The sequence below is a fragment of the Drosophila yakuba genome, chromosome 3R, assembly GCF_016746365.2.
Source record: "Drosophila yakuba strain Tai18E2 chromosome 3R, Prin_Dyak_Tai18E2_2.1, whole genome shotgun sequence".
NCBI classification, from domain to species: Eukaryota; Metazoa; Arthropoda; class Insecta; order Diptera; family Drosophilidae; genus Drosophila; species Drosophila yakuba.
In genome coordinates, this window is record NC_052530.2 from 12,144,052 (window position 1) to 12,165,208 (window position 21,157).

The 21,157-nt window shown below is 43.6% G+C and overlaps 1 protein-coding gene and 1 pseudogene across 5 annotated transcripts in view; both read right to left on the reverse strand.

The window, feature by feature from the left end:
- LOC6536526 (homeobox protein homothorax) overlaps positions 1–21,157 on the reverse strand; it is a 137,740-nt gene that overhangs the window by 9,807 nt on the left and 106,776 nt on the right. For all 5 annotated transcript variants that reach the window (XM_039376385.1, XM_002097066.4, XM_039376384.2 and 2 more), the window contains 3 exons: positions 17,238–17,333; positions 12,683–12,706; positions 4,058–4,206 (listed from right to left, as the gene is read on the reverse strand). In XM_039376385.1, the coding sequence (XP_039232319.1) occupies positions 4,058–4,206; positions 12,683–12,706; positions 17,238–17,333 (269 nt within the window). The remainder of the gene's footprint in view (positions 1–4,057; positions 4,207–12,682; positions 12,707–17,237; positions 17,334–21,157) is intronic.
- LOC26535114 lies at positions 4,215–12,676 on the reverse strand (annotated as a pseudogene).

A 21,157-nucleotide genomic window follows, 5' to 3' on the forward strand; every position in this document is an offset into this window, starting at 1 on the left:
GCCTTCTGTCTGCTGTCTGCTGTCTTCCGTCCCTGTGGCAAGTTGACTCGCTCCACTTTTTTGCCAGCATATTTTCACTTTGTTGTGTGTTTATTTAAACTTGGCAAATGAATTTAAAACAATCATCGCACACAGATGTGTGTGGTGTGTGGTGAGTGGGGAGTGTGTAGTGGGCTAGGAGGTGGGGGGTTTGGGGTTTGCCTACTCCTTTTCTCCCCCTGCTGACAAGTGGAAGGCCCAAGACCCCGGGCCCCAAAGAGAGTGAGATCCCCATTTCATTGGACCTGGGCCCAATGATGTCAACATGACTGCAACGCCGTGACACATGGCACAACAAGCCCAAGAAGTCAGCCCCCACCCCCTGGCACTCCCCTTGCATCTCCCTGCCCCATTCGCGTACACATGAGGCACCAACAACGGGCAACCAAGCGATGCCAGCGATGCCGACGCCATTAACAACGCCAAATGCGACGCCATTTGTGAAACAAGCCAACGGCAACAGCAACAGCAACAACAGCAACATCGCCAACTGCAGCAACACCAACTACACTTGCAACAGCAACATCAGCAACGGCAGCAACAGCAACAACCACGTTGGCTGCAAATTGCAGCGGTGAAAATTGAATTGCCACAGCGAAGAAAAGGCGACTGTTGGCCATTATAAAGATTTTTTCCAGTCTAAACAAAGCCAAATGAGTGTTTCCTCGTATTTGCCCCCCCTTGTGGCAGCCACCACTGATAAGGTGAGCTAGAAGGCCCAGCACTAATCGCAATGCTGCCCCATCCGCCAAGTTTTGTTGCGGAAAATCATAATAATATGCAGCATGGCCGGTTAGAAGATGCCCTACGTTTTGCTGGGGCGGTTAATAAATAGCACAAGATATTTAAGTCTTGATGAAAAATTCATTAAAGGTGGCTAGAAAATATATTTAAAGAGACGTAACTAGCAATAAAACAAGTTGCAAGTCTCTTGAAATTACTACAATTGTAGATAGTTTTAAGAGCGCATTGCAGATTCGTTATGAGCCAACCGCTTGAAGAATGCCACACACTAAGCGCCGTTGCAACATGACTCGCTGACAACAATGCAACTCTTTCTCCGCGAGTGCACCTAAAGCCCCTGCCCCCACCAACCCCCTGCCAACGCCCTCTATGGCTTCCTTTTGGCCATTTTGCCACGGCTTAACATTTCGCGCTCTGCGCACTTTTTTTCGGGGGTTGCAAGTGGCACATTGCAGCGGCAACGTCAAAATGTAGGCCCAAAAGCAGAACAGCAACAGCAACTGCAGACAGCCGGAAGAAAACTGCCGGTGAGGGAGGGTTTTTCGCGGGGCAGAGGAGGGGCAGCTTTAAATGGAGAATGGGAGCGGACCTGGGGCATATGGGCAAACTGAGAACGGCGAACGGCGAACTGCAAACTGCACACACATGTGGCAAGCTGCTCGAGTAGGCGGAGCACGCGAAATGAGGCCTTTTTTCCGTTGCTGTTGCTGCTGTTGGTGTTGGTGTTGCTGCCGTTGCCTTGGGTGCTGTTGTTGTTGTAGCTGTTGTTGCTGCCTGTCTGCAGTGCGCGCCAAATGTAAACAAAATATTCGCGCGCCTGCCATAATTATGGCAACCAGCAACAGCAACAACAAGGACATTCATTTCTGCAACAACGGCAATCAGCCCAAAAGCAACAACAAGGCGGCCATGCAATGCCCTCAATGTACACTATTGTTGTTGCTGTTGCTGTTGCAGCCGACGTCTGCGTCTGCCTTTTGTTTTTTGGTTGGCCAGTCAGTTAACCCGGCCCCAAGCACCCCGCCCCCCTTTCCAGCCCCCTTCTTTCCAGAATGCAATGCACTTCATTAGCACCATCATTGCGGTCTTATTTGGGGTCTGTCTTGCGAGGATTCGATGGCTTTCAGGCGACATCTCAGAAGCTGCATTTATTTGGTTTTACTTTTATTAACTCATTATGATTATCAACGAATTTCGGTCTGATTTGATTGCAGCTGCCTATGTCACAATGCATTTGATTGATCTGCCGGAAGTGGCAGGGTTGCATTTCACATGTTAATCATTCTTAGGCCAGCGTTGCATTTCGACTGTTAAATACGCTATATTTGCCATTCGATACTTTTCAAATATAATCACTCATAGGCTCGCTGGTTCTTAAGTTAATTATTCGGCAGGGCAATAAATCAAATTGGCAATCATTGCATTATGCCAAAATCGAAGGGCTTTGAATACGAAATTAAAGTTTCAAACGCATGTCGGCGCAGAAGAAAAACAATTTCCCTAATGCGTTGAAAAACTGTTAATGGCATTAAGCCGGGACGACGGATTCAGTCAAGGATGTGGATGTGGATGTGGATGCGAACGTGAATGTAGATGTGGATGTGGATGAGCATCTGAGTGTTGAGGATGTGCAGGCTGTGAAAGTCGAGACGCTGCCGCTGGGCAAACATGAGTGATGCGCTGATTTAAACGCCAATTCATCAATGTCACCGAGGGTTTGGGGGAAATGGGGGTGGTTGGGCTAATGCTTCTTCCGTTTACTTTACTTTTCGGCCCAGGGGGTGGCTGGGGTGGTATTTTAAAACGTTTGCATGTTTTTTTCTTCGTTTGCGTTTTCTTTTGGGCCAGAAACGCAGCCTCAACTTTAATTTCCGATTCGCTGGCTTATCGCGCTGGTCAGCTTTTGGTCGTTAGCTTTGGCCACACACACACTCGCTTACCAAAATTCCATTAAGATTTCTATCACTTTACATACGCAGTTACGACGCCAGCAGACTCACAAAAAATCCCCAAAACTAATGGCCAAAAAACGAACGTAGTTGGAACTTCCTTGACCCGTCCAGCATAAAATCTTATAGTTTTGTTTGCCGGCCACTTGGCTCAACCGCATATTCAACCCTTGGCCCCCTTGGCTTTTCCCCTTTTTCCCCCTTTTCCCTTGGCGTTTTTCCTCGGCATTGCTTTTCTTGTTGCTTAACATAAAGTGGCGCATAACAAATCTGTTTATTTGTATTACACATCCGGCGGATTGGACTGGACTTCCGTTTGGCATCTCCAAAGTATCCGAAAAAGGAACTTTGAACTGCAGTTTCTGGCTTTGAATAGTTATTGCCATTGGCAATTTGTTTTTAGTGCCGCATTTGGAGGCCGTTTAGCCGAGCTCTTTGATGGTCCCAAAATGGAAATCTAATTGGACGCGATGACCGGGCAAAGAAGCTGCCTTCGTCCGAAAGGGTATTGGCCCAATGGATAAATGGCCAAAACGGAGGCTTAGGCCTCAAACTGAGTGCTCTTCTATTGGGTTAGGCAGTTGGAAGCGAGGGGGTGGGGTTAGGGATAGACTCTTCAGTCTGATCGAGTACAGCACACAATCTTGTTTGCATTTCCCACCCTAATGGCCATATAATCAAGGTTCCGAATGGCGCCTTCCCTGGCTGCTATCGTTTACATCATCGTGCCGGCATTTTCCCGTTCCCGTCCCCCCGACCGTGTTTTCCTTTTACCCAGCTTTTCCCCGCCCACTGCACCGCCCATTGACGCAGGCCATTCATTGGAGCCCATGCGGTAATCTTATCAACCTGCCACACGTTGGAAAAACAACGAAAATAAAACAATAGCTGCACTGAGAGACAACACGGTTGAGAACTATACGTACTGCTGTTCAAAAATACTTTCTTTTCCTTTACACCTGACTTGATTTTGTACTTAATCTAACCAGAGGTTTTTACTTGCTAGCACAACAGATTTTATTGTTGCACGAATAATTACTTTCTTAAACAATTGTGATAAGTGAGCACGATTTTCGCGCCATGCAGCTAGAGCGAATTCTTATCAGAGTTTGGGGCTGGTTTAGCTGCTAGTTGGTAGTGGGTAGTGGGTGGGGCCAGCCCCCAGCCAGTCAGGGATTCCCACTGAGATCGCGATAACATCTCTGACGTGCCGGGAAGCCATTGGCCAGGAATCGGAGGTGGAAATGAAGGTACTATGTGGTACTTTGGTACTTGGGGCACTTGGGGCACTTTAGCACTACTGTTTGGTACTGTTTGGTACTCACCGTTAAATGCTGAAACAGCCACGCTCTCAATATGTTGGTTGCTACTTTTGGGAAAATGCCACGTTTCTTTTGGTTCTTTTTGCCGCTCGCATCGTCGTCCTCCTCGCCGGTGCCCTCTCCACTTCCTATGCTGGCATTGCTGGCATCACCTGGAAAATTGTAAAGAAAAGTGGTAGAAAAGTGAGTGGTGCTGCATAGTTGGGGGGAAATCTTGCGAGGCCTATGTCAATATTGTCTCAGTACTACATACTACGAGACTATGCCATAACCCCCAAAAATGGGAAAATCAGAAAATGAGAAAATGAGCAGACTACTGCTGCTCCAAGACAACTTCTGTGTTTGCTGTTCTGGTTTATGGCTGTTGGATGTTTGTCAAGTGGGCATAAAATTACTCGACTCGCTCGTAACGATAATCATATGGATGACATTGTTTGTGACTGCAGGTCAGTAGACTGGGCTCTGCCTCTTGGCTTCCAAGACTTGTTTATAAACAAAATTAATTTTTGTCAGGGCTGCCGCTTTGGCTGAGGCTTCAGCTTTGGCTTTGGCTTTGGCTTTTGGTAATGTTCCTGCATAATTTTTGGTTAATTTAAACTCCCCAGGCTTTTATCTTTTGTTTGCCTCGTAGGCCCAGAAATCTCGTCGACTCGACCAGGCCAGGCGTTTCCTGTGTGCTTTCCTTTCCTTTCCTTTTCATCATCATCATCGTCTCTGGATCTCCACACAGACTGTGTATATTTTTGTTTAATATTAAGTATGTTATTTGTGTGTTTACTTAAAGTTTTAGTTACACTTAAGTAACTCAAATGCCAGCAAACAGGAAGCCCGAATCGCTGCGCACATGCAAACAAAATAAACCAGACCGAAACCAACTCCCCCTCAAAACCAAAGAAACCATCCATGGATTGCATAATTTCACGCTCCTTCCTTCTCGACCATGGTGATGATGATGAGGATGACGACGAAGACGACCATGATCATCAGATTTCGGGGGCCCAAAACAAATATTGCCCAACCGGCAAATGTCTAACTTGGTAGCCTTCGCTTAATTCCTTCATAAATTTTCCATGCTTTATCTTTGGCACAACACCTTTGGCATTTGCTTTCGCTCCACCTTCACTCTGGCCGCTTTTCATTAATTTTTCAGTTAACTCATTCATTAATTTTCACACACACATTTTCAGTAGCCACACCTAGATGCAAACACTCAGGCATTCAATGGTGGTGGCAGACTTCACGCCATTTTGCGTAAACCGGAAGTTCGTTTTGATTAATTTAGTCGCCGATGGAGACGTTCGCTTGGCGAGTGGTCAGAAAAGTATGAAGAGGAGGTGGGAGCTGGGGTGGGGATTTTCGAAATAGGCCATAAAACAAAACCTGATGGCAGCAGACCAAATAAAAAATACGAAAAGCCAAACAGAACCCGAGGAATTTCGATTGAGCAAAGACAGACCACGCTATGCTCTCGAATTTGATAAAGAAAATTAAGAAGATTTCGGGGCTAAATTCAAATGAACACAGTTCTATCATGGAAATAGCTGAACATTTTCTTTTAAATTCAGATAAATATATATTGGTATAATTTTATCACTTAATATTCGATGGGGAAACGCAGGGAAAACTACGGGCTCTCAGGTAAAAATACAGTCACTAACCAAATCAGTGGAGCCCCAAGCCGGAAAAGTTATAAAATTAATTTACCAGAAAGAGGGAAGAAAAACCAAAAAACTGAAAAACCGAACCGAAAAACGTAAACAAAAGAAGTTCCCAAAACAATCACTTGTTGGAACCTTTCTAGCGCCTTGCCTTTCGCCCCCAACTTCCCGCCATTGTTTGCATAATTTAGCAATTATGGAAATGCGTTGGCCTATAGTGTATGCAGTATACACATATATGCAGTAGTATATAGTACATTCCGAGTTGGCCAACGGAATCTGGCCAAATGGAAGCCAAGAAGTTGGCGTCCATTACACACAAAGCTTATCATCGAGCACTGTGAGCTGCACTTTAGTTGCTAAGAGCGCGGAAGAAACTAGCTGCTGGCACTTAACAACTTCATTAAAAGTTGTTTATGATCCTCGAAATTGATTATTCCACTCAGGGGGCGACGGGCAGGGGGCGCGGGGATCTCACCCCCTTGTAACCCCCCAAATGCCCCGATTTCTCGAAGAGGAGCCCACTAGGCACTCAAATCGCGACGGGCGCGCGCTTAAGAAAACATGAAATTGATTAATGCATTTGCCTGCAACATGGATGGTCAGGATGGTCGGAGTTGGAGTTGGAGTTGGAGTCGGAGTCGCAGATGCAGATGGGTCGTCTTCGTCTGGGGATCTCGGGAAGGCATGGCCCGGGTATCTGGTATCTGCTGGTGATATGTAAATTCCTTCAAGTGGATTGCACTTTACGCCGACTCCAAGTTCGGTTTGCGGTGTGTGTTGTGTGTGTGTGTGGTGTTTTTGGTGTGTGTGCTCCCATTTCCATTTTCTTGCCTCATTTTTGTTGCTCGTTTTCGAGACCCAAACACAATTAATCTTTGGCCAGAGCCGCATCTTCTGGCTCGCTTATTATTGTTATAATAACGATGTGCAAAAGCACTTGTGCCACTTGAAAGGGCACTCGTGTTGCACATGGAAAAGGGGATCTTTAAGGGGGTCAGAAGGGGGAAAACCGATTAGGACGGTGCGTTTTCGTAGCTTTTTCCCAAAGTGCTTTTCGCTGTACGCGATAAAGGCGCTTGCATTTTTGCTTTTAATTGAATTGTTAAGCGCAGCGCAAAACTTAATTAATTTTCACTATAACTTTGTGCACTTTATGGAGTCCGCTCGATTCCCAATAAGTGTGCTTTTTGGGCGTGGGGAGGTGGAAATAAATTTGATGCCGCCGCAATTTTCGTGGGTGGCTCACACAAACACAAATACTCATTCCAGCTGGCATTTTTATTTATTATTGGCTTAAAGGACGAAGGATGCAGGAGCCAAAGACGCAAACGCAGACAGACATAAAAACATATATATACACTTAAACTCGTATATAAGCGATGTGTGTGTTGTTATTGTTGCAATGAGCTCCCAAAAAAAAGAACTACAGTTGGTCTGCCTTGCTTGCCACATTTTCATGTTTGTTTTTGGTACACTCTTTTTGCTCCCATTTTTTTTCTGCCTTCTACAATTGCGCAAAATTCCAATTTGCAGTAAATTTTGCGATTTTTCCTTTATACGGACATACAAAACATTTTTAGTTTCCTGCTGGAAACTGGCTTTTCCTTTTCCTTCCGCCTGCCGACTTCCTCCCCCAGAATGCAATTATAGAGTAAAGCTGACAAAACCCCAAATGCTTTGAGATGCTTGGGGAAAGTTGCCCGATTGATTAAGATTTTTGCGCAGCCAGCAGCCCCACAGAATCCGACTAGATTCTACTTTAGTGACTTCAATTAGTCCGGTTCTTTGAGCTCTACACCGAAAGACAAACTATTTTGAAGAAGCAACAAGCCTATTCTTTACATCAATAAATCTCTATCCTTATTTTCTGTGTAAAAGTTCTATTTATATAGAAAGACAGAACTGAATCCATTTCTTGTACCGTCTGCATAAAATTCAATAACAAAATGCACTTTTCCACCCGTCAAGTTGCAGCAGCAAAAACAAACAAAATTGCTTTTCCAGCAGACGAGAAGCGAATGGAGATGGACAGGGAGGGCTATAGATATTTTCCCTCTCTGGCTGGCAAAATATTTCCAAACTACTTGACTGTGCGGCTAGATGGAGGATGAGGCGGGGGGAATCGTAGCAGTTTTCAATTAGTTTTTAAATAAACTTTTGCCCGCACCAACTGAAGAACGCCAAATGCTACCCCGCACGGGGAAAACTTTCCATTTTCCAGTGGTGGGCGGGGATGGGCGGCAGCAGAGTTTTCCGCTTGTTTATACAAATCCATGCCAATCGTCTGTCAATCATTTTCCAATGGGAACGACTACCATGGCGGAAGTCTGCTTAAGCTCATTGGCTGGCCGAGTATTTCTCGCTTTGCTGTTTCAGGGTGCCTAACTAATTGAGTTTTGTACCGAAATGATAATAAACAGCGTCGGCGGTCTAGGCCGGTTAATTGAATTCAAAACATGTCAAAAGAAATCAGCCATCACCCTGGGTGGCCAAAAACCAGCAAAAACGCCCTCCACCACCATTTGTCGTCGGCTGCAGCTTGGCAAACACTCGAGAAAGCCGTGGCTCGAGTGTTGGCCAAGAAGCTGCGCTTGAGCCAGCCACTTCTGAGAAGAAAAAATAAAAAATAAAGAAGCACTGAGAAAACAGGAGAAGTACATGGAAATACAAAACAGAAGCGCCTGACAAAAGCCCTGGAAAGGGCGTCAAAGTCATCGTCATCATCACGTTCATCACACGCTTGTCAAGTGGGTGGCTGTACAGTAAACACTCGAGCCGCGGACCCCCAAGGTGTTAGCCCGCTTATTAGCCATCATGTGCGAGCGGCCTTAAGCCCGACCTGCCTGATTTATGGCCCGGCATTTATTGTTTATAAAACGCTTTATTGAATCTCCGCGGCGCAGTGATAAACACGAGCAATTCATTTCGGTTTAGACGGCGATGCATACCAGTTAAGTGATATGCATACGATCGGCAAATTAATAAGGCTTAAGTGCCACTGGCACAAATGGCTTAATTAAACATGGAACACTCCGCTTAGTTTGACTTTGCTCGGTTTCACAATCACCTATGAGTTATGCCTGCACAGCGGCTAAGCAATGCAATAATAATATTAAAATAATAATCATTTAAATAGATGTACAGCACTTTAAGTGCCCAGGGTTTTCCATTCCTGGCAATTTTCATGGGCGCATCGAAGAGAGAAAAATATGAATAAACTGCAAATTATCGGAGGCCGCAAAATGATGATGGATCACCCAATCGCGCAACGCCATAAAACGGCAACAAGTCAATAAGAACAACTACAAGAGCTCGGGCATATGGCAAACCAGACTCCAAAGTCAATAGCAATTTTTGTGGCCATTTTTTGTGACTTTTTGTAATTTTTTGTGATTTTTTCGATTTTGTGTTTGTTGTTCCCAGGCTGGCACAAAAAACAGTTTGAACAGTTTGAAGTATTAACACAAAAGCCGCTTTAGCTTTCGGCTTTGCCATCCACACACGAATATCTATACACACATAAAGTATATATATATATATATATTCGAGTATATCTATAGAGAGGAGGCTTTTTATGGAGGATTTGTGTGATCCGCTGCAATATTTTGAGCCGGCCAGCAACAACCAACAAGCAACAACCATCATCATTGTCGGGTCGTTGCATTGTTTTTGGCCGGCAACAAAAAGCGTTCGAAGGTGGAAAGGAGGGGGCGGCGGGGAATAATAATAAAAATAATAATAATAATGTTGCAAAGGAAAAAAGCCTGGCGATGCTGCAACATGTTCATGCCTCATTATTTTCGTACGGACTTTTGCGGTTCGCCTTGGACTCTTTGGATTTTGGTTCTCAGGCTGATGCTGGAAGTTCATTCAATAGGCTTATAGAACATAAAAAAAAGGAGAAAACCCAAATACTGGCTGGTTGGCGAAAAAATTTATTAAAATTCCACGCCAGGCCAGGCGATACCAGTAGAAAAAAAAAAAACAAAATGAGAAACAGACCAAAATCCAACACATGTTTTCACGCCTACGAGGAAAAAGCGGTTGAAGAAAGATGGAAAAAAGCTGACGGAGCACCGCCTTAAATGCAGATTAGCCATATGGAGTTGCCGTCTCTCTGTTTTTGACTCGACTCGACTCGACTCTCCTTCCCATATGCAAAATCAAATTATTCAAATTCAATTATTGTCAATTTTATTTATTATTAATGCGCATAATTGTCAAATTTGCCAAATTTATGAACCCCTCCCCGGTGTTGTTTGGTCTTTGTTGTTTCTCAACTCGTATGCGTATGCAAATGGCGGCAAGACAAGATTTCTGTGCACTCAATCCGCTCGAATTTATGAGACTTGTTGAAATGCATCTCACCTTGCCTTTGCAACCTGGATCGTATCCAGGTTTTTTGGCTTTCGGTTTTTGGTTTTCGGTTTTCGTATCCCAGAATAAACCGAGACAGGAACTGACTGGCTGAAAGCCGAGCTCTGGAGTCGATCTGCCACCAAGGGAGTTGGCCGGGAAGATTAATGGCAGCGGGTTTAATTTGTTTTTGGCTGCTTTGGCTGTTCAGGTATTCATTACTCTTTATGCACTCGCATTGACACCTTTTCGAATGAAAAAAAGCACTCAAATATCAGATGTGGGACCCACAGGTGAGTGACTCGTCTTTGATTGCGCCTTTTTTGGTTTATTACCCCCCCATTAATTTTTGTTTTTTTTTTGTTCTATGGCTGGTGGTGCTACACGATATTAAGCAATTCATAAGCGTGTAATTTCGTTTAGCACACGAACCAAATAAAACTACAAGCCGGGCAAAAAACGAGGAAAAAATGGAAAAAATTAAACGTCTGCAGTTGAGTTTTTCTGACATCAAAATTGCAGTTGTGGCGCAGACAACGCGCCAAATTCAAGGCGGTCCCAGACATTGGGGCTGTTGTGCTGCTTCTTCAGCTTCCTCCCCCTGCTTTTTGCATACATTTTTTTAATAACACACAGAAAATGTTTTTAACGGCCTGAAAATTATAACGCATCAGTCACGAAAACATGAAGACAAGAAAACATTTGCTGTATTTTTTCCCCGATTTCGCTACGTTTTTTTTTTGTTCGTTATTTCGTTGGTTATTTCCTGTAGTTTTTCACCCCGCCCGCCGCCTGCTTGCATGTGAAAATCTTTTTTCTCTCTGTATGATATGCTGGTGTTACCCCATTTTGTGCAGCTTTGTCGGCCATATTGGAGGGGAAAAGTCTGGCCAGAAAGAGAGGGACCGAGAGGGAAAGACAGAGTGAGAGAGAGAGAGAGAGGGCGTGCAATAAAGAAAGAGAAAACGGGGAGCAAAGTGCAAAAACTCCAAGTGAGGGCGAGCAAAAAATTCGCATTTATTCCGCCGCTGTACTTAGCAACAAAATGGTTTATTAGATTGAAAAACGAGAAGCTAAAAAAATGACTATACAAGTCGATTTGGTTCTACCCTCCGGCTTGAGAATATGCAAATCAAGTTAAGTAACAGACAGCATAAATTAAAATATAAGAAAACGACCAAAGAATCCAGATGCGATGGGAGATGTAAAGATGTGGCGATGGAAGTTGGGAGATCAGATGAAATGAATCTGTGAACCGCTCGGCAACTGTCCAATAATAATGAAATATTTCCAACTCGCAAGCAACTCGAGAAATAGACAAAAAACACACTTTTCTAAGGCGGGGAGTGTGTTATTTGTTGTTCGCCGTTATTTATGTTCTCCCTACTAATTTCGAATTTGAATCTTTTGGGCTGTGACCTTTGGGGCCTACCCGGCCATATCGATTTGGTATTTGGTATTTGGTAGATGTGTGTATTTTTCTTAATTTTGAAAGCGTATTAAATTACGAACCGAGTGGCCCCCATCCGCCGAGCAGCCGAAATTGAAACAAGAATTTCAAGTATGTTTAACCCAAAACACAGAAAGAAACAAGCCGCAGCCGCAGCCAAAACAGAAACAGAAACAGAATCGGAATCAGAATCAAAATCAGAGAACCAAAAACCGAAACCGAGTGGAGTGGAGTTGGAGTTGGAGTCGGAGGCTCTGGGCTTAAAGTATTTCACAGGAAATCTTCGGAAACGCAACCCAACAGCAACAATATGTTCTACACATTTCTGGATTTCTTGCGACCCCGCTCCCTGTGTGAGAAATCGAAATCCCAAAAACTAAATCCTATAATGCCTGCGAGGGGCGCACACACATACCCGTACCCATACCCATATCCATACTCATACCCATACCCATAGCCATATCCATACTCATACCCATGCCCATCGAAAAATCGAAAAATCCGACCCGCACTCACGCACGGCTACATTTTGAAATATCTCATCGTGTGTGAGTGTTGTGCGGCTTGGTATTTCTTCTTCTCCACACACAAACATATATATCTATATATATATATACACTCTTTTTTTTTTAGCCTTTTTGTTTCACATCCCCACCCAGGTTCCCAGTGCCTTTTTGGCCCCATCTCAAGAGTCACAACCCGAACAGAGCGTGCGCTCACTCTATAATAATGATAAGATGGCTCTTAATCACAAAATTTATATGTGCCCCGGCATTTAGTTGTTCCTTCTCCCCAAAGCCATAGCCAGAAATCAAGGGATCTGGAAACTGAACACTGAACACTGAGCACTGAAAACTAAAGACTGAAGACTAAAGACTGAAGACTGAAAGGCCCGAGCTGAACTGAACCGAACTGATGATGGGTTATGCGCGATTATAATTATGGGTCCTGTCATTCCGCATCTCAAAGTCTACAATTTTCAGTTTAGTGCGGAACAAAGATGGGCAGACATTCTTCAGTCATTCCTCTCGTTCGACTTCTCCATTTTGCCAAAACTCTGGTCCAGAACTCTGATCCCTGGGGGCGTGGCATTTTTTGGGGGCTTGGCCCACTTCATTGGTATAGTAATAATAATTATACAATTATAGGGAGAAAGCTTACCGCTTGCACTCGTTCCGAAGTTGTCTGCAAGTAGAAATAAAATGCAAAAATTAGTTAATTATTTGTTCAACTTTTTTGTTATTTTTTTTGTTTTGGGGAGCAACATTAACCTGTCCAAGACCCAAATATCTCTGAAACTCGACTACAATAAATCTTCTCATAACCCAAACACAAGATTTCAAGTCCAACAACAGGAACAGAAAAAAAAATTGAAAAATTTCGTGCAGACTGCTGACCGCAAATCGTTGTTTTTTTATGTCGGATTTCACTGGCTATAAAATATGAAATATATATTCACACGCAGAAGGGAACAGAATGGAACAGAAGGGGTGGCAATCAATCAAAACTATGTGAAGCCTGTGGAATCAGCACCAAGTCCACAAGTGTGAGTCCAAAATATTTGGAGCACATCAAATGCAGCCTCAAAGAAAACAAAAGATGAAGCCCGTTTCGGTTTCAACATTTTATTTTATTAGCTCTTTTTCGAGCTTGGTCATAATTTTGTTTCTCAGTTTTATTTTTGGCTTTTTCGCACGCAAATCATTTTTTTTTATTTTTGTTAGGCGAATGGTGTTTTGTTTTCGAAGCATTTTATGATTTCGCTGTGGGGCTTTATGCAAATCTCGTTCCGCGAGCTAAGGTATCCATAAACAAAATATTCAATCTGTGAGATAATTTTGCATGTGCTTGCTAAGCTTAATACTGCGGATTGGGACCAGTTGAATATAATCTTTTACCCATCGTTAAGTGGGTCTTAATATCGCTAAAAAAAAAAGAAAGATGAACTTAAAAAGTAATCGCAATAAGTAAGTACCCCCGATTTCTGCCGTTTTCCTCACATCTCTCCGCAGTCATTTAGTCAGTTTGTAATGACATGGCTGAGAGTATTTTGTGAACTCGGCTTTTGAGGTTGGCCAGCTCAATTGCAGCCTTGGCATCTCGCAATGAACGCGTTCTTCTTGTCATTTAAGTCATCGAACACGCATTGGTACATTGTACAGAGTGTCGGTGTCGGGTTTGTTGTCGTCGCCCGTCTCTTTCCTTTGGCTCAGCTCCTTCTCTCTCTACTCGCTGGATGTCAGTGTCCTGGAACGGCCATCACCAGGCCAACTTCCCAACTTCCCAAGTTCCAGTCTTGGGCTCAGTCTCAGAGTCAGTCTCAGTTCGATTCCAGAGTAGGATCCCCAACCCCCCGAGCAGTTCATAAATAATCGTCTTAAGTTGATGCGGTGACTGTCGACGATTGCTGGGTGGCACTCGCTGCAGTTGATGGCACACCGAAAGAAATAATAGCACCCAAGAATTGGCCAACTCGCAACTGCATTTTAGGCATGTGATTCTCACGTGATTCAGTAATTTCTGTAAACATTAAAGTCCCTTTTTTTTTTCTGTGCAGCTTTTCGGCTTGGCTTTTTGGGTTTAAGCCCGAGTGCTTAACATTGCAGTTCGAAAATGAAAAGGCTCGGGAATTTATCAGCACTGCAGCAGAAAGAAAGCAAACGCGGCTGGGAATCGTTCAGATATTCCGAAAACGTTTCAATGAATGTCAGCAACGCATTGCTTCAATTTTTTTCAGTTCTGTTCTCTACTGTGTTTGCCACTCTGCCCCTCTGTTTGCCGCCATACAAAGTTGTGTCGTGTCTGATCCCATTTTAATATTCTAGATACTTAAATAAAATACGTGTCTGGCCTGGCCAACAAACGTTTATTGTTTGTTAATTGATTTCGCAGCCAAAGTTCTGGTTAAAATGCAAAGTGCAGCATTTCAGTTGGCGGAGAGGAAAGCACAAAAAAAAAAACGAAGACAAAACTTTGCACACAGCATTTGGTATGCAAAATTTGTTTGCCTTTCGGCCGGGCCAAGATCGCTGCTCCCCTTCTTCTGGTCTACTGGTCTCTGGTCTGGTGTTCCATGAGCTTCCCTCGTCTTTTCGTCTTCTTGGCTTTTGGGCGCAATTAATTTGCAGACAGCGAATCAGCCTTGAGGCTTTAAGCAGTTGACAATTGTCAAGGACTGCGACAACTTGGCGGCAGAACGCAAAGCTGTTCGTCTCCACGCCGTTGGGTTGTCCGTTGTTGCTTGCCTCTTGGTTGGTTGGTGTTTTCCACTTGCCTCTTGCCACCTGACAGCTGACAGTTGCGAGAGACTTTGTCTCTATGCCTCGGACTTGGGTCATTTAACGGTAATTACCAAAATGCTGGCCGCACAAAAAGCTTTCCGCGAACGAAGGCTGGAAAACGCTTTGCCCCTTTTTGTTTTTGTTTTGGGTGTTTTTTTTCCTAGTCTTAGCCGACTTTCCGAAGAGCAGAAAGAGCTGGCTGAAAGAGCAGCTCAAGTGCCGACAAAGCCAAAGCGGCCAAGTGAAGCATAAAAATGAAGCACCCAAAACGAAGGAAACCTCAAAAATTGCAGAGCCACAAATAGAAGTAGAAGTCGGTGTACACTGGAATATTTTTGGTGCAATTAGAAGCCTCGCTAAAAATACCAATTACTCTGGTACAAGAAAGATCACCTAAAACCCATGCCATAGAGAGCCCCACGTTGGGCGCCACTTTTGTTTCATTGATTGCATTGATTAATGTTGGGCAGCCTACCCTACGAAGTGGATCAAACTATCCAAGTTATTTTACTTCCACCGCTTTTGGTAACATATTTTTTGGTAGTGTAGGAAGCCAGGCACACGATTTTCCATTTGGCCAGAGCCGAGCTGCGCGAGACTCTCGAGCGCGACTCACAGTCTATTTATGTGACTATTGAAGTGGGCTTTCTGTTCACTTTCTGGGGCCTCCTCTTCAGCGGAGTCGAAGTTGGAGTCCATGCTCCGCACTCCATAATACTCCAGACCTGAAGAGACTGCGGCGGCTCGGGCTTTGATTTTTGCTTGATTTCTTTCAAAATCGGCTGCAGCTAAAATAGAGATGCAGAGCAGGGCTCCTCCGGACCCGAGAACCATGGGCCTCCGAAGAACACATCTCTCGAGTGGAGTCTGCTTTTATTTTTTTTAAACGATTTTTTTTGTTGTTTTGGGTTTTGTGCTTTTTGTGTTGCATGTGCAGTGACTGTGACGCCATTTTCAGGCGAAGCGTATGCAAAAATAAGAGAGAGAAGCCGAGAAGACCGAGGCTGGAGAACATGTCCAAAGGCAAACCGCCAAAAGGATAATCAGCAACAATTTAGTATTATTACACCACGTTTCGAAGCCATCGAAAAAGGGTTGGGGCTGGGCAAAGGCGTGGAAGTGGAGGAAGGTGAGGAAGGGGAGGAAGGTGGAGCACACAAAGTTGTCTGTCAGAGGCTCTGGGCCCTCTTTTAAGCCTGGCTGAGCTCTCGAGTATGCATTTCAAAGAAAATCATTATTATCGATGCGGCAAGAGGATGAAAAAGCGGCTGTGGAGGATGAGGCAGGAGGATGAAGGCCCCAGGTCTTGCCTTTCGGTATTTTCACGTAGTTCGTAGATTGAGTTTCAATGGAAAAATGATTTGCAAATTGACTTTAACGAATTGCCAGCCAGCAACGGAGCAGGTTGGCTTTTGGGCATGTTATGGAATTTTGATTACAGCATTTGCTATTAGAAGAAAGCTGCGGCCCCATGTAATTGGCACGCATTTTGGCCGAACACTTTGGATCTATGGATCCATAAAGAGGCACCTCTGGGACCTGCCCCTCTAGCCATTCCGCCGACCATTGAGAAGACAATCGAAGGCGTTCGCCGGAGCCATGTCGATGCCATTTTGATGGCCGTTTCATTGGCATTGGCATTGGCCAGGCCGAAAGTCGGAAAGTCTGGCTGAGACTGGGACTCAGAAACTCAAGATACTTGGGGCCGCAGGCGGGACGTCTGATCTGATCCATGGCCGCCGATCAGGCGCACTCTCAAAAAGAGTTCACTTGGAGAAATTTAATTTAAAATAAGACCTTTCTGGGTATTTAAGGTATGTTAAAATATCCCATTGTAATAAAATGTGGCAAAGAAATGGGTAAATATTGCTCAGGCAGTATGCTTTCCAATATAATGGATCATTTTCACAGCAAGAACGATTTTATCTGTATCCTTTTCTCTCCGTGTTGGATCGAAACTCCGAATGGAACTCCACTGCGGAGGAGCCGTTGCCCGTTGGGCGATGCCAGTTCGTATATCATTATAGAAATTACCTACTCTCGGCAGCAGCCATTGTTAGTATTTTGCCATTAACGTTAACTCTCTGGCACAATCTGAGCCGCTTGATCTCTGGCTGTTGCTTTTGCAGCCTCATCGATGGCCCAGCAGAAATTAAAAGAAAACTAACCAGCCAACTAGCTAACTAAAAAACTAGCCAGAAAAAAACCAGCATGAGGAAACACGGGTTGGGCAGAGAAGAAACAAAAAAACAACAGAAAAATGCATGTTGTAAATTACTGAAATCTAATGGAAACGTTGACGTCAGTTGGTCTCGTGATGATAGCTCAAGTCCGCTGATAAGCAGCACTATCAACTGATAGTTCCACAGACAGATAGCCGTGGCATGGAGTTGGGTAACTGGTGGAGAATGGAGAATGGAGAAGGCAATACTTACCAGGACTACCGAGGAAGACTGAGGAATACAATCGCCGGGAGGCGTCTGCATTGCGAGCATCGGCAGGTGAGGACCATTCTCTTCGACACCATCGTCCTGCAAAAGATAGAAAAGCCGATCGTTAGAACTCCATCAATAATAACTATTTAAACTATTGTATTAAAATGCACAAGTGGAAATAATGAGCAAGTGAATATATAGAAGCGAATGCCATAAAAGTCCATTAAACTAGCAACATTACTGTGTGTAAACTTAAGTAAATTCTATTAAAAGACAAAGTACGAATTGCCTGACTATAAGACCGCCTGTAAATTATCGCTGCACTACTTAGTTATCGCGGCGGGAAAAGCACGTATAATTATTAATTCAATTTTCCGCGTTCCTAAGCCTTTCGGCAAACGAACTGAAACTCATTTCCAGTTAAGGCATCCGCAGCAGTATTAAGATCTTGAGCCACTCTAAGCCATCGACTGACTGACACAATTCGCAACACTTGTCAACTTAATGCTTTTCAACCGATATTGACAGCACACTGAATATGTTAAGCCAACGCATATATCTTATGATATCTGCTGAAGGCTTCGCAGATAGTTGTCTCTGGGCTTTCGTCAAAAATTCGTAGCATGACAGGTGCCTTGGCAGCGCCCCACACCTGAAATTCCCCAATAATCTCTGAATGAAGAGAAACCCTCAAGGAAAACGGGTCACAAAATATATACTCGTAAACATAAGAACCTCAATGGACACTTTAAGCTGATAAAACTTTAAATGAAATACGTAGTGGTGGGAACTGAGCGGGGAAAATGCCGCTAATAATAATTTGGTTTATTGGCTTTAAAGCACAATGAAGGCGGTAAGAAGGTTGGTAAGAAAAAATGAAGTGAGGGGGCGTGCCACGTCGCACAACAACAATAGCAACCCTCGGCCAATCTCCCGGGCAATTTCTATTATTTTTTAAGCACTTTCTTGAGCTCAACGACGCGGGCAGACAAGGCAACGCACCTTTATTTAAATTTTCCATTTTTTCCCTCTTACCTTGCTTCCATTCTGGTCAGAAAAGCGGGAGGAAAAGTTAGGGGGGAGGGGGGCCAGACTACGCTTCGTTTTCTTCTTAATGGGCAATTTTCTTGGTAGTAAATGGGCACGTTTTATGAACGCTTTTGTGGGGTGTTTATGGGGTGGTCCTGACGCCCAGCCTTAACATACATCCACCCATCCATCCAACCACCCGCCTTTGCAGAGCCACCCCCGAATGCCACGCCCCTTTCGGGCAGAGCGAATGCAAGTCGCTATTGTTTTTTTCAAAATGAAATGGAATATTAAATTGCCACTGAAACTGCACCTGTCCAATTAAAATGTAACGTAATATGGCCGAAAATAAAATCGGCAAAAACAAACAGTGCACAAATATCTCTTTAATTGGCCATCAATTTGAAATGCTTTTCGGTGGTAATAAATTTAAATTTAAAATGTTTCACTACTTTAACTATTTTTACGCCCGATTGAAACATAAATTTCGGTTATTTTGTGACATTTATATGATTAATATAATTGGGCTTTTTAAGGAGAGGAAAAGCGAATTTAGAAATGTTATTATTTGTTCACAAACAAATTGTTAACCCGAATAGCTAACTAACATTTTCAGCTAATAGAATTTGACCTCACAACGCGATGTTTCTATGCACTCAACCGAAATCAATATCAAAATTAATAGAGATTTTTGGTGGCAACAAGACCAACAACATAGGTACAATGAGTGGCCGAAAAAATTGTTCGCACATAAATCTTAGCGCTAAAAAATTTTATTGTCGTTTTTATTGTAAGGAAATAAAATAAAAAAGCCGCAGCAAAACAAAACAAAGTCACAACAATAACAACAACACCAAGAGACAGAGCCAAACAGTCTGCTGATTTTCGCTCTCCCAAACACGCAAACACACAAGCACACACACACATGGAAGGAAACACAAGCAAGCACCAGCACACACACTCGTGCATCCGCAGATTCTCCCTCTCTCTTTCGCTCCTCGATGGCCGCGTATAAGAAGGCAGCGCCATTTGCCTCGCAGCGGCTCTGCTCTCTCGCGCTGCGCCAGAGCGGGACGAAGCTAGTGAAGACATAAAAGTGCGGCGAATTGAGCGCTTTTTTTTTTATTTGCTTTCTGCCAAGTTAATGATTTTCGATTTTTGTGACTTGACTAATTCGATTTTTGAGTCGCTCCGCTCTTCTTCTTCATGTCTATTGCCTTATGCAATGCTAAATCAATAAGGCCAACAAAGCAAATTCGCTTCGCTTTAACTGGCCACAAAACAAGAGACAAAACGCTTGAAAAATGCCACAAAATATGTATTATTTTAAACCAAAATGCTTTTTCAGATTCTTTTGTTTATGGGGCTTTTAAATGTCACAACTCTCGATTCTGAGAATGTGCTAAAACATTTATGGTTCGCTTGTCTCAAAATGTGTTTTAAATTATACTTGTCTTTTGTGTTGTTCAATTTGCTTCAAAAATGTGTTTTAAATTATTTTGCCGATGTTCTATTTTACTTTTGCTTGTTTTGCCACCTTAATGTTCGAAATGTTTTTCAAATTAAATTTGGTTTTGTTAATTTTTTTCGCCCTCGTGAAACATTTGTATTTCTAGTCACCTATTTTTGTTTTGTTCTTTTTGTCATTTCTTTTAGTTGAATTTCAAATTACCTTAAGGTACTAGCGCCTTTTTTTAAATTTCTGATTTTATATGTTTATTTTTAATTTCCTTTGTTGCTTTGCTTGATTTGCTTTTGGCGTTTGGTCGGTGAAACGCAACGAACGATTTTCTATTTTTAGTGGCACTATTTCGGTGGCGACCCCATTTGCTTTTCAGCCTCTAGCTAAGTGTATTCTTTCTCCCCACATTCAGCGCCCGAATTTTCCCAGTTTTCCCAAAAACTTTGTGAAGTGCCCATGGGCCTGATAAATGGCGCTTAAGCATTGATTAGATGCCCCAGAGCTACGAAATGCATTTGCCTTATCACCCATGCACTTCTCACAGACACTGCCACACATTATAACTAACACCCATTATGCCCCCACCTTCAGCCAAAAGTATTCCCCCATCCCCCTCCCCACACCCGACAACAGCCGAAAAAAGAAAAACAACAGACGCAACGAAACGAATTTTCCATTTTCCATAGAGTTCACTTCACCCCAATGCCAAAGTCTCTTCAATTCCGTTCAGTGCAGTGAGAAAAAGTGGACTAAACAATTAAAGGTATACACTTAAGTTTTTTATATAATAATAAATTACATTTCACGACGTTAGTTTGATAAAATAAAGTGTATATATTTGCTTTACAGTTCAATCAGTTGATTTTGATATCACACATAAATCTGTTAGTTAGTAACTATTGAGTATTTGTTCTCAGTGCACTTGTGTCCGTCGCTTCTCGTCTGTGTGCGGGTCGCTTTCTGTGTGTCTGTGTTTAGATAAAATTGTGTTTCGAAAGTGACAGTTGAAATGATTTATCACTTGCCAGCGACTGCAAGGCGCAAACGCCAACGCTGCCCCGCCCCCGCCTCCGTCTCCGCCACCCACCGCCCCCTTTTCGCCCAACTTGGCTGTCGTCAAAGTTTTTAGCACAAGCTCCCTTCGCCCCCCTGCCCAACCTCAGTTTCACTCGTTCGCTTTTCTCAGCCCCAGCATGTTTGGCATTTTTGTGTAGAAAAATTGAAAATTGCTTTTTTCGTCAGCAGCCCCCCTTTCGAAGTCCCCGCCCCTCCCTTCGTCCTGCTATCTGAGGCAACTTCATCTTTCCAATTTTCTACTATTTGGCTTTGTTCCCCACACCCAACCTCTTGCCGCTGCTGTTGTTGTTGTTATCTGCGAGTTTTTCATATGAAAATTTAATTCCGCTCAAACCCCACCACCCACTCAACC